This window comes from Ursus maritimus, unplaced genomic scaffold (assembly GCF_017311325.1).
Source record: "Ursus maritimus isolate PB19 unplaced genomic scaffold, ASM1731132v1 scaffold_24, whole genome shotgun sequence".
NCBI lineage: Eukaryota > Metazoa > Chordata > Mammalia > Carnivora > Ursidae > Ursus > Ursus maritimus.
This window is the reverse complement of record NW_024424897.1, coordinates 16,987,453-17,000,706: the sequence shown is the minus strand read 5'-3', so window position 1 is coordinate 17,000,706 and position 13,254 is coordinate 16,987,453. Positions and strand designations below refer to the sequence as shown.

General features: G+C 45.2%; 1 protein-coding gene across 2 annotated transcripts in view; it reads left to right on the top strand.

Moving 5' to 3' along the window:
* The window catches only part of LOC103665610 (ADP-ribosylation factor 2), an 18,828-nt gene extending 6,202 nt beyond the window's left edge, over positions 1–12,626 (top strand). For both annotated transcript variants that reach the window (XM_008693571.2, XM_008693572.2), the window contains exons 3-5: positions 3,553–3,663; positions 8,622–8,746; positions 10,791–12,626. In XM_008693571.2, coding sequence (XP_008691793.1) covers positions 3,553–3,663; positions 8,622–8,746; positions 10,791–10,952 — 398 coding nt within the window. In that variant the 3' untranslated portion in view covers positions 10,953–12,626. The remainder of the gene's footprint in view (positions 1–3,552; positions 3,664–8,621; positions 8,747–10,790) is intronic.
* The last annotated feature ends 628 nt before the right edge of the window (positions 12,627–13,254 follow it).

Below are 13,254 nucleotides of genomic sequence, written 5' to 3'. Positions count from 1 at the left end.
TTTTTTTTTTTTTTTTCTGTTCTCAGGTAAACTCTTTTTTTTTTTTTTTTTTAAATGACTTTTTATTATATTATGTTAGTCACCATACAGTACATCCCCGGTTTCCGATGTAAGGCTCGATGATTCATTAGTTGTGTATAACACCCAGTGCACCATGCAATACGTGCCCTCCTTACTACCCATCACCGGTCTATCCCATTCCCCCACCCCCCTCCCCTCTGAAGTCCTCAGTTTGTTTCTCATAGTCCATAGTCTCTCATGTTTCATTCCCCCTTCTGATTACCCCCCCTTTCTTTATCCCTTTCTTCCCCTACCGATCATCCTAGTTCTTATGTTCCATAGATGAGAGAAATCATATGATAGTTGTCTTTCTCTGCTTGACTTATTTCACTAAGCATTATCTCCTCCAGTGCTGTCCATGTTGTAGCAAATGTTGAGAACTCGTTCTTTCTGATAGCTGAGTAATATTCCATTGTATATATGGACCACAACTTCTTAATCCAGTCATCTGTTGAAGGGCATCTCGGCTCCTTCCACAATTTAGCTATTGTGGACATTGCTGCTATGAACATTGGGGTGCATATGGCCCTTCTCTTCACTACGTCTGTATCTTTGGGGTAAATACCCAGTAGTGCAATGGCTGGATCATAGGGTAGCTCAATTTTTAACTTTTTAAGGGACCTCCACACTGTTTTCCAGAGTGGCTGTACCAACTTGCATTCCCACCAACAATGTAGGAGGGATCCCCTTTCTCCACATCCTCTCCAACAATTGTTGTTTCTTGCCTTGTGAGGACCTTACTTTTTAATTTTACTTAATTTAATTTTATTAAAAAAATTTTTTTTTCTGTTTTTTGTTTTTGTTTTGTTTTGTTTTTTTGGTGCTGAAACCCAGGAGTGAATAAAATTTTTTAGGGGCGCCTGGGTGGCACAGCGGTTAAGCGTCTGCCTTCGGCTCAGGGCGTGATCTCGGCGTTGTGGGATCGAGCCCCACATCAGACTCCTCCGCTATGAGTCTGCTTCTTCCTCTCCCACTCCCCCTGCTTGTGTTACCTCTCTCGCTGGCTGTCTCTATCTCTGTTGAATAAATAAATAAAATCTTTAAAAAAAAATTTTTTTTTTTAAAGTTTTTTATTTAAGTAATCTTTACACCCAACATGGGGTTTGAACTCACGACCCTGTGGTAGAGAGTCACATGCTCTTCTGACTGAGCCAGTCAGGCCCCCCCAATTGTACTTAATTTTAATTAAATCCAAATAGCCACATATGTATTGGACCTGTGCAGGGGTAGACCGTTGTCCACACCCATTTATTGGATAGTTTTTCCGTGTTGATTTTGTTTATTATTTTATGTTAATTTCTTTTTAGATTTTATTTATTTACTTATTAGAGAGAGAGAGCCAGAGGAGGAGAAGAGGGAAAGCAGACTCTGTGCTAAGCATGGAGCCCGACACGGGGCTTGATCTCATGACCCTGATCTCATGACCCAAGCCAAAATCAAGAGTCAGACGCTTAACTGACTGAGCCACCCGGGTGCCCCATCCTTGCTGATTTTAAATGCCTTCTTTTTCATATACTAAGTTTTCATAAGTATGTGTGTCTTTTTCTAGACATCTCCCTGTTGTAGTCATTTGAACTTAATCATTTCATGTATTACTAAGGTTTGGTAATATCTTTACAAATTTGTTATCTGTTTTCAGAGAGTTCCTGGTTACGTTTACTTGCTTATTTTTCCAGATTCCATTTAAAATCATTTTCCTAAGTTTCCTGCCCCACCTCCCTTCCCTCATCACTTGAGGATTAGAATGGCACTGAATTTATACATTTATTTAGCAAGAATTGAGATTGTTGCAATGTAGTGAGTGCCCCTTGCTAAAACAAGACATGACTCAAAGGAAGCCGAGGAGAGATTATTTTCCCCCCTTATTTTAAGTATTTAAGTGAAGCATCAATGTGTAGGTAAGTGATATAACCACATTGTGTGTTTTGAGAGTTTTGATTAGAAAATGGTGAATGGATGGAGAGAGGAAGATTAGCTGCAGATAGATTAGTTAGATCGCTTCAATAATTGAGGCTAGAAATGACTATCTCTTGGGTTAGGGTGACTTTTAGATATTGAGGAGGTTGAATTGGTAAGATTTGATAATAAGATTTTTAGGGGTGAAAGAGTTCCTCCCAAATTTCCAGCTTGTGGGATGAAGTCAGTGCAGGGGTAACTAGGAGAGGAACAACTTAGAGGGCCAGGGATCTTTTTTTTTAAGTAGGCTCCATGCCCCACATGGAGTGAAATGTGGGGCTCGAACTCATGACCCTGAGATCAAGACCTAAGCTGAGATTGAGTCGGACGCTCAACCAGTGGAGCCACCCAGGCACCTCTAGAGAGGTGGGGATCTTATTTTCAGTTTTGACATAATACCTTATTGCAGCCTTTGAGATATCTAATCAAAGACGTTGGATAGAAGGTTGGATTATGAGCCTGAAGCTCAGGAGATCTGGGATGGGATAATGTAAATTTGAGAGTTGTTAGCACAGAGGTGGTAATGAAGCCCCACGAGTGAATGAGATTACTTCCTGGGGCTGTGGAAAGAGGAGCTTGGATGGCGTAGGACAGAATCACAGGAGCTCCATCATTTAAGGATCGATTAAATGTGGTTGAGCTCACTAAGTAGACCAAGGTTCAGCCATGGAAGTACAAGGAAACGGGAAACCAGGGAAGAGTTTCAAGGAGGGAGTGAGCAGTAGTGTCAGAAAATCAAATTGTGCAAGAACTGGAGAGCATCTGTTGGATATATTGACATGGTGATCATTGCTCACCTTGGCCAGGCCAGCTGTGTAATATGGTGAAGCAGAAGGTGCTCTTGGGTGAGAAGTGACACGGTGGGTGCAGTGAATGTAGCTAAGCTTCTTAGAGAAGTTTGGCTTTGATAGGGAAAATAGAGGGTGATAGCAGGTGAAGATGTGGAGTCAAGGAAGGGCTTTTTTGAAAGATGTAAAGACTTAAGCATGCTGAGAAGAACAGATTGGAGACTTCGGAGAGGTCCAGACTGTATGGGTGGATGGAATCGGCATTGGATAGTTGCCCCCTTCTCTTCTAAGAGGGAGAGAAAAAAGTATGGGTACAGATGTAGGTAGGTTTCTATGCTGTGTGGTGGGAGGTGGAAGTCAGTCTCATTAATGGCTTCTGTTTGCTCTGAAGTATGCTGGAAGATCTGCTGAGAGAAAGAGGGCACGTGTGAGGTTGGAGAGAGTAGAGGAGGTTTGAGACACCCGTCATGATGAATGGAAGAGCAAAGCTGACTAACATACTGTGTTTTGTAAGCAAGAGAGATTTTCCTTTTAAAGTAAGCTCAACGTAGGCCTTGAAGTCAAGACCCCAAGATCAAGAGTTGCATGCTGTACCGGCTGAGCCAGCCAGGTGCCCCCTGTAAGCTAAAGATCTTTGACTAGAGAGTTGCTTTGTAAATTAAAAGTACTGTTCAAATGTTAGCTGAAATTCATTTGAATTGTTCAACAGAAGTCTTCATTAAAAATTTTCTCTATCTTTGCAATTTAGGTTTCAATGTGGAAACGGTAGAATATAAAAATATCAGCTTCACGGTCTGGGATGTTGGTGGCCAGGACAAAATCAGACCTTTGTGGCGACATTATTTCCAGAACACCCAAGGTAAAGATTGTCCAGTCTATGGCCTTGGATGCATTTGTATTAAATGTGTCTAAAGATGGATGCATGAAGCAAAACCTTGTACTCTGCTGTCCTTGGACTGCCCGTCATTCCTTCTCTTCCGATGACCCGCTTACACTTACCGGGGAGGTTTCTTTTTGGAAAATGGTCCCTGCCTTAGGAAAAGTACTTGGGCATTAATGCGCTACACAGAAGACTGCTCTTAATGCAGACTAGTTAAAAATGGCTATCCTGATGAATTTTGTCTTTTGGTTAATGGAGAGCTGTATGTGCCTCAGATGAAGTACCAGGTTTGGGAGAATTTGAGTTCATAAACTCTTTTAAACTTGTTGAGAATATCTAAAAATCATGCCACTGGTGAGAAAGAGAGGAACAGGCATGGCTGGAACCTCAAATGCCAGCATCTTGTGTGGCCATGGTCCCTCCCTGCTGCCCTGCTATTCTAGAAGTGCATGAATCGACACGTGTATCCCAGATCATTACCTTATTTCCTTATCACTGGTTTCTGGGGTTTTTTGTTTTGTTTTGTTTTGTTTTTTTAATTTTTTTTTTAAGAGTTTATTTGTCAGAGAGAGAGAGTGAGCACAAGCAGGGGGATCAGCAGGCAGAGGGAGAAGCAGGGTCCCCACAGAGCAAGGAGCCCGATGCAGGACTCGATCCCAGGTCCCTGAACTAAAGGCAGACGCTTAACCGACTGAGCCACCCAGGCGTCCCCTTATCACTGGTTTCTTAAAAGTTGGCGTTTTAATGGGTCCACTCCCCTATCAATCCACTTGAGGTTTTTGCCCGTGGATTTTGTGTTGGATCAATGCTACCGTACAGAATATTGCCTCTCAAAGTATCCATAAACTTCTAGTTTTTACACCCTGATTCTCCTGTAGAATCATAACCAGATGGCATCTCCACGCTTCCTTTAGAACTTATTTGGAGTCTTAATTTTGAACATTCTACAACGGGTGGTGGTAGCATGGCATGCATTTCATGGTAAAGACTTGTGTTCGTCGGTCTCGTCAGAGCCAGGGCTCACACCAGCTGGCCCTTTAGATTTTAGATCATTGTTGCAGCACTTTGCTTGGTTTGTGGTTTTTGTCTCTGGATTGGATTGTTTTTCCTCAAAGTAGTGCATTTATCTTTTTTTTTAACTTTTCGTTATTGGAAAAATCAAATCAAATACAAGGACGGAGAGGCTACATAATGAAGCCCCTGTGCTCGTTGCCCAGCTTCCACAGTTACCAGTGTTTTGCCCAGAGTATGTTCTAGCAAATCCCAGACAGGCTATACGAGACCTTCTGCTCACATATCCTTCAGTTTTCATTTCAAACTGATAAAGCCTTTTTTTCTGAACATAATCTCCATGTCATAAACACGCCCCCAAATTTAATATTAATTCTTTCATGCCAAATACCCAGTCCTTAATCGAGTTTCTCCAGTTGTATCAAATATGTCCTTTCCGTATTAGATTTGTCTGCGTCAGAAACCAGAGGTCACACACCGCATTTCATTGTTCTGTCCCTTTCGTCTCTTATTCTACAACAGTTCCTCTCCAGAAACACTTTGTTTCTGTGCCACTGTTTTTGTTAGATATTTATCCCATATTCTGGATTTGGCTGATTGTTGTGATGTTACTTGTTTGTCTTTGGATATCTTGTAAAGTGGGGGTTCTAGAGGCTTAATTAAGTTCTGGTTCATTTTGGCGACAAGAACACCTCACAAGTGCTGCTGTGGATTCCTCTTGTGTCACATCCTAACACAGAAGTTTGGCCGTCACACTTTTCGGGATGCTGAGTGAGTTCAGATGGTATCAGCCTAATTCTCCCAAAATAAAGTTCCCTTTCACCTACTGATTTGAGCATTCATGGAAGACTATGACCTAGGTCTGTTATTTCATTAGAGTTACAGAACGGTGGTTTTTCTAGATCTTGTCATTTCATCTGTATTTTTTAGCTGAAATCCTTCTAAACAAAGAATTCCTTCATCAGATACTTGTTTCTTTGAAATATAGTGTATATAACAAAGGCAGAAAAAGTGCTTAATTCTTTCCCTTTATTAATCTTCCGACAAACAGCTTGATACCCTAGCAACTTCCATGATGACTCTTAGATTTTTGTGTCTTTGTGTTTCAGTCCACTGCAGACCGTACTTTTGATACCTGGAGTGTTTGTCTGTCTTGGCTTGGCACTTGCCATTTTGGCCAGACTACTGCAGTTCCTTGTTAGTTAATAAAACGAGAAAGCATCGGTTTGAACCACAGCTCTGCTGTGAAACCTTGGGAAAGTTATTCTTTCTGTCTCCGTTTCCTTATCTATAAAACAGAGGCAGTACCTGCTGTGTTGGATGATTTGGCTTAAATGAGATGGCTTTTGTAAAATGTTTAGTTCTGTGGTTGGAAGATAGTAGGCACTCAGGTGGGAGCCTCTATTAGTCTGGTTTCTCCAGAGAAAACAGAACCAACGATGGATGGAGATCTAGACACATATATGTATCAGATTTATTGTAAGGAATTGGCTCACATGGTTACGGAGGCTGAGCAGTCCCAGGATCTCCATTTGGCAGGCAGGGGAGCCGGCAGAGCCGAAGGTGGACGGTCCAGTCCGAGGGCAGAGACTTCTCTCTGCTCATCTTGTGCTCTCTTCAGGCCTTCCGTGGATTGGAGAGGCCCCTGGCACGCTGGGAAGGGCGGTCTGCTTTACTCAGTCTACTGATGCAAACTCTTAACCTCAGCCGGAAGCACCCTCACAGACACACCCAGAGTAATGTTTTACGGAATGTCTGGGCACCCCGTGGCCCAGTCAAGCAGACGCATAAAATTAACCATCACCGAGCCCAAATTGTGAGAGGTTTTACTTCCTCATTCTCTGGCAGGAGTCCTTTTGCCTGCTCGATGTAATGTCACCTTCATCACCAAGTTGAAATGCCTTTTTGTTTTCAATCTTCTATTCATAACAAGCCCAGTTTTGTGGGACTTCAGTAATTTGCTGTGATGGTGGCCGCCTGGCTATGATCTAGGACCCTGTTGGGGGGGGAGGCAGTTAACTCTTCGTGAAGCTAGCAAATGGGGACTGCTGGGAGAGTGGATATGCTGTCTGCGGTGGGTCCAGACATCGCAGCCAGGAGTAGGCTTGGATGCTGCCCCTATTTCTCCTGCCAGCTTCTCAAAGGTCAAGCTGTCTTTTTTAATTTAAAATTTTTTCATCAGTACATTGAGTATGACAGACTTAATGATAGCTTTTAGCTGTCCATGAAGACACTTAACTGTGGGTTCACTTAGGCTTCACTTGTATAGATTGAAATTTGAGCTTGTTTATATGGGATTTCTTAGTTGATTATATTATATAGAGTGCATAAAATGGTCCATTAGTTCTCATGTGGAAAGATTTTTTAAATCTGATGTGATACAACAGACGTGACTTTGACGCGCATGCAGTCCCCAAACACTCAGTAGCCGTGGGAGCTCGTGTCCGCCGCGGTTGGCTGCTGCAGAGCTGGTCGGGCAGCTGGTGGGCGGGCCGAGGAGGCGGGAGGGAAGGTGGGGAGGGCTGGCATCGATGTTTCCCTCCCAGACATAGCTGTGAAATCCCAGTGTCCCAAGGAGCCAAGAGGACGTCTTGCCTACATCTTGGCTACTACATTTCTCCTACCAGGACGGTCCCTTCGGCAGTGTCCCCACAAGTGGTGGCTGAAGCTGGGCACACGTGTCTCCAGTGACGGAGTCGCGTCCTGAGGCAGCCCATTGCATCTTCAGTTCTGTTGACTCTATCTGTCGACTTCCTGTTGTTTGTACCCACTGATTTCCAACGTACAACCAGAGCTATCTAAGACAAGTGCGACCTCTCTTTATGGCATAGCTCTTTAGATATATAAGGACAGCTGTCAATCCCTCCAATGAGTCTTTGTCTCGATAAAATACCCCCAGCATATCAGTTCTTTTTCGTCTGGCATGGTATCTCATTCCTTTACCATCCTAGTCATTCTTCGAATCCTTCCAGGTTGCCTGTGTTTCAGAGTGTGGGGCCCAGCAGCGACCACGTAATATTCACAGGATGTTCTGACTGCCGGGCGACGGAGAAGGCTTTTTCTCGCCCATATCCTAGAAACTGAGCTGCCATCACTGCTCTTGATACAGCCTAGGAGTTCTGGCAGCCGCTTCACATTTTTGTCGCACAGAGGGCTTACTGTCAGCTAACCACCAAGTTCTTACTATCATTATTGCCGCAGGGACTACTGCTGAGAGGGTCTTCCCCAGTCTGTATTTGGGTGTATGTTGGATTTCCCCCTGGGGAGTCCTCTGGTGATCGTCCTGGCCCAGCCAGTGTAGCAGCAACCCCGCCTGTGCAGGGTTCAACCAGCTTGGCTTAGACTCAGTGTGGTGCTATCTTTCTTCGACCTGTCTCTTGCTTCCTGAGGATTCTCTGATGTCTAGTATGGGATCCTGCAAAGATTTCCCGACAGCAACGTCCTGGTGTTGGGCCAGACATCACAGGTGAGGGGCACAAGACTCCCTTCAGACACCTGCTGTAAATGTGAGGGTCCCCAGAACATTGTCCTTTCCGTGTGGCGTCAGGATGCACCACCTCCAGCACCCTGATGCGTGACGACTACAGAGTATTGCCAACCGGGACGCTTACCTGAACTTCGATGTCCCTGGTTTTTACTGGGACTTCATTATGTAAACAGGATGTAGAAGTGAAGTGATTAAGCAGGAGCCTAACCTTTTCTCTATATTCTTTCTTCTGTTAAGCTGGGGAAGGCCTGGATGCTTCCGAAAAGATAGGCCAGTGCAGTGTGCGCGGTAGGCTCCCTAATTCTGGAGAGTAGACGTTCTTCCTTAACTGACTGCTTTCAGTGAAACTATACACAGAGGTAGGGAGAAGCTGTAAGGGCGTATAAACACTTGCCCTTTCCAGGTTCAGATCACCAACACACTTGTGATTTCTTTCCAGGTCTGATTTTTGTGGTCGACAGTAATGACAGAGAGCGAGTCAATGAGGCCCGAGAAGAACTAACCAGAATGTTAGCAGAAGATGAGCTCAGAGATGCAGTCTTATTGGTGTTTGTAAATAAACAGGTATATTGTTGGCTTTCTGAATACTGGGACCGAAATTGCTGCCAGGTGTTCACTTAAAAATATAGATATTTAAATCAGATGTCTGCCTCCCTCTCTCCAGTCCCTACCATAACCTTTCCCTCCACCTCCCTTTTTTTTTTTTTAAAGTAAGTTCTAGGCCCAACATGGGGCTTGAACTCACGACCCCGAGATCAAGAGCCACATGTTCTACCGACTAAGCCAGCCAAGCGCCGCCCCCCCCACCTCCTTTTGAGCTTATGTCTTCTGTTCATTCACTCAACGAATAGAATTGAGCATCTGCTAAGATTCAGGCATTGTTTTAGGTATTGGTGACGTAGCAGTGAGCAGCAAGACAGACAAAAAATCCCTGTGCTCATGGAGTTTACATTCTAGTGGCAGGAGAGTCAGTCAGTACATGACAAGATGACATCTGAGCAGACCTGAAGGCCAGCAGGAAGGGAGCCGAGTGGGGCTAGAAATAGCAAGGCAGCCAGTGCAGCTGGAACAGAGGGGGCGGGGGTGGTGAGGGAGGCGATGGTTGCATCATATGGGGTCTTCTGTCAAGGAGGAGAAGGGGCTTCTACATAAATGTAGTGGAAAGCAGTAAAGGAAGGGGGGGAGGGAGTGTAGAGCTGTCCCGCCTTGGGATTCAAAGCGGAATGAAGCTTGGAAAAGAAGGGAGCGTCGTGGAATGTACCAGCCTGAGATGACCTCAGTCGGGTTGTGATGTGTTTGCTTCCGCTTTCTCCTTCATCCGTTATGTGACTGAGCTCCTGCTCTTCTGACGGGCCTGCATCCTGTTTGTCACTTCAGATTTAGCGAAGGCATTTTCTCTTGCCCTCCAGCTCTTTGTAAACATGATTTTATTTTGTTTTATGTTACGTTATTTTATATTTTATTTTATTAGGATATTTTTTAAGTAGGCTCCACACCCAGCACGGAGACCCAACGCAGGGCTTGAACTCATGACCCTGAGATCCAGACCTGAGCTGAGATTGAGTCGGCTGCTTAACCGACTGAGCCGCCCCGGTGCCCCTGTAAACATGATTTTAAATGGAGGCTGGACCATCATTCGCTCAGTCTTTACCCTACTGTTAGGTTCGATGCCAGTCCAGAATTTCACTTGTGAACATAATGGGCTTTCAAAAAGAAAATGACACTTGGTCTGTTAATGATAAAAGCAGAACATGCCTGTGGTGTAAATGTGCCAGCAGTTCAGAATACCAAGTGAAATACTCAGCCTCACTCTTCAGGGTAAAATAATATTGTTAAATTTCTTCCGCCTGTTTTCAGAGCTACAACTTTCTACGCCTGTGTAAGCTGTTATATGATTGTATTCATATGTACGTTCTGGAGATGCACCTGCTTTTTCACTTAGCATATTTTGATGTCATTCTCTAGCAGTATCTCTGGAGCTACCTTACTACGTGCCAGGCACAGTTCTAGGAACTTGGAATATATCAGACGACAAGATAGAAATTCTGTCCTTGTAAAGTTTGCGTTCTAGTTAGAGACAGATAATAAGTTATCAACATACCAAATAAGTCCATTTTATAATAGTCATATGTGGTGAGTGCTGCATTTGAAAAGATGAAGCAGGACAATTAGGGAGGGGTCCTGGGGCTCGGGGCCGACGGCCTTGCAGACCACCGTGAGGACGCCGGCTCTTCCCTTGAGAGAGAGGGATCTGCTGCAGGGCTTTGAAAGAATGACTTGCTCTGACTTTCACTGACCACTGGCTTGAGAATAGACTCGAGGGGCACGAGCACAGGAGCAAGGAGATCAGCTCGGAAGTTATGTCAGTTCCCCAAGTTAGAAATGGTGGTGGTGGGAGCGGGTGGGTGGCTGTGGAGGTGGTGAGAAGTGGTCAGATCCTGCATTGCTTTGATGGCAGAGCCAGTGGGTTTCCTGATGTGAAGTAGAGAGGTCAGAGAGAGAGAGAGAAATTGAGGATCCGCTAAGACTATGACTTAGGTTTTAGAAGAACATAATATTTCATTACATAAATGCATCATAAACGGACTTTTGAATTTTCTTTTCCAAGGATCTTCCCAATGCGATGAATGCAGCAGAAATAACAGACAAGCTCGGCTTACATTCCCTCCGCCAGAGAAACTGGTACATTCAGGCCACTTGTGCCACCAGCGGAGATGGGCTTTACGAAGGCCTGGACTGGCTCTCCAACCAGCTCAAAACGCAGAAGTGATCGGAAGCGCTCCGTTCCCCGTGCATTGTGGCAGAGTCAGCTGGCCTCTTCTGTGTGCGTGTGTGCGTGTGCGGAGCCGAGGGTGGGTGTGCGGCTGGGAGTGGGAGCAGCTTTCTCACGCTGTGCCTTAGACGCGCTACAAGAAAACCAGGCTTACATTTGAAGAAGAACCAGTGTCACATTGTCAGTGCCACCTTCCATTTCGGGAGTTCTGAGGGTCAGCTTAGCCGGTGATGGAGGGGTCCAGAGGGCTTTCCTGGTGCTCGAGACCCCGAGAGGCCCAGTGGGCGGGAGGAGGAGAGCTGGGGTGGGGCCCAAGTGCAGTCCTACCATCCTGGGTCTGGCGGCTCCGCCTGCCTGAGTCCTGTTAGATTTCGGTGGCCTTTTGTCAAAGAGGAAGGACCCATCATTCTTCCCCATCACTGCTGGAGCTAGCAACTCACTGTTCAGTGCTTTAAAGCAAAAGGTCCTCAAGAGAAAAGGCACCCGCTTGCCGCAGGGCTGAATTCGATTTGAACTTCTCCCTTAAGTTATGTTCTTTCTGGTTTAATGTGCTTTATTTAAAGGAACTCGAGATCTTTTTCATTAGACTGTCGAGATTCCGTAGCACTAGAAAATCATCCAGTCCTTTCCTCATGCTAGTTCCTTTCCCTGTTTGCCTCTTATTTCTCAAATGGAGACCGTTTGGGGTAAGTAACCCCGCGTGAGGCCAAGGCTCTTCACTGGGGCCACGTAGTCAAGCGCAGGGCCGGGTTACGGAAGCGAGGTGAGGGTCGTGTGTGTGTCCTCGTATCACCATCTCGGGTTTCAGGCTCCTGAGACTGCTGCTCCCACTTCTCTGCTCTGTGCTGAATGTTCTGTGCTCGAGGCAGGAGGTTTACTCCTGGGATGGAATCGTCACCAAGTTCAGTTGTCTCCGTTCAGCTTGGGGTTTCGATTAGTTTATGTTCCCAGAGCCACACACCTGTGAGTTCTGAGAGAGAGAGAGGATCGGGAGGTTCATTTTGGAGACGAAATTCCCAGCAACCCCTGTTACTGCCCCTGAGTTGGTGCTAAATTTTGCTATGAAAAGTATCTAATCCTGACCGCTCTCCACGGCGCTGACTCCCTCTTCTGGATGGCAATAATGTCCTACGTGGAGACGTGCTTTATGTTGTCTTCAAAATATTCATAGGAACGCCTGGGGATGAGCTTGGTTTCACACGGTAGTCAGTCTAGAGCTCGTTTGTGCCGACAGCTGTTGGCCAGATGTGTACCTACGTGCTTCCCCTACTTTACCTTTGAAAATTCCTTTTTCAAGAAAAATGCTTATTCAAATTACAGAGGAGGGGAATGTAAGGTGAATTTTAACAAAAGTAAACCTTGTTTATTGATAACAATGAAGTTGATATTACTAGGAAGAAGTTTCATACCATGTTAAATGTGGGGTGTAATGTTTTTCTTTAAAATATTGACTTGAAAGAATGTTCATTGCAATGCTGGCATCCAAGTCCAGATTCGATTTTTAACCACGGAGTAATTCCTGAGAAATATTTATGTTGTACGCCTCAAACTGGCAGGGACTGTGTCTTACCCTTTTGTATTTATGCTTAGTACAATGTACCTAGTACAGTGCTAGGCCTCATTAAACAATTGTTGATTGGTTGGACAATAAAGAACTTGCTTTGGAAGGAGGAGAGGACAGCCTTGTGCTTCTGAATGTCTTGAACGACTTTAGAATCCCTTTTCGCCTCCATCTTGGCAGACTGACTTTATGCCTTTAGCAGTACTCCTCACAGACAGTTTTCCTGGAGCTTTCAACTGTGGTCTTCTGTGATTTGGAGCTGCTGAGTTGGGGGTGAGTGGGGCCACCTCAGTATAGTAACTTTGAACGAAGACTTGGGTCCCTGAATGCCATGTTGGCTTCCCAGCTATGTCCCTTACTAGCTGCTGGCCTCAGACCATTTACCCTTAGCCTTTGTATCTCTGAGCCTCTGTTTGCTTCACTGTTAAATGGGGATAATAATACCTGCCTCATAGGGTTATGCGGATTCAGTGTCTCAGACCTTTGCACACCTTGCTCTGGGGTTTCCCTGGGAACAGCAGTGCTGGCTGCAAACTGATGAACATTATTTATAGGAGAAGGGAAGTTGGGTGGTTGGGGGGGGGGTTAACTAATCTCTCTCTTGCTCTATTCACCTTCTAATCCTGCTGAGTGCTCTGCCCTTTTCTGACCGGGGAGAATGCTAATGAGACCAGCCGGGATTCTTGTTCGGCAAGCACACTGCTGTGTCCTACCCTCACCTGTTCGTCTTCCTTTTTT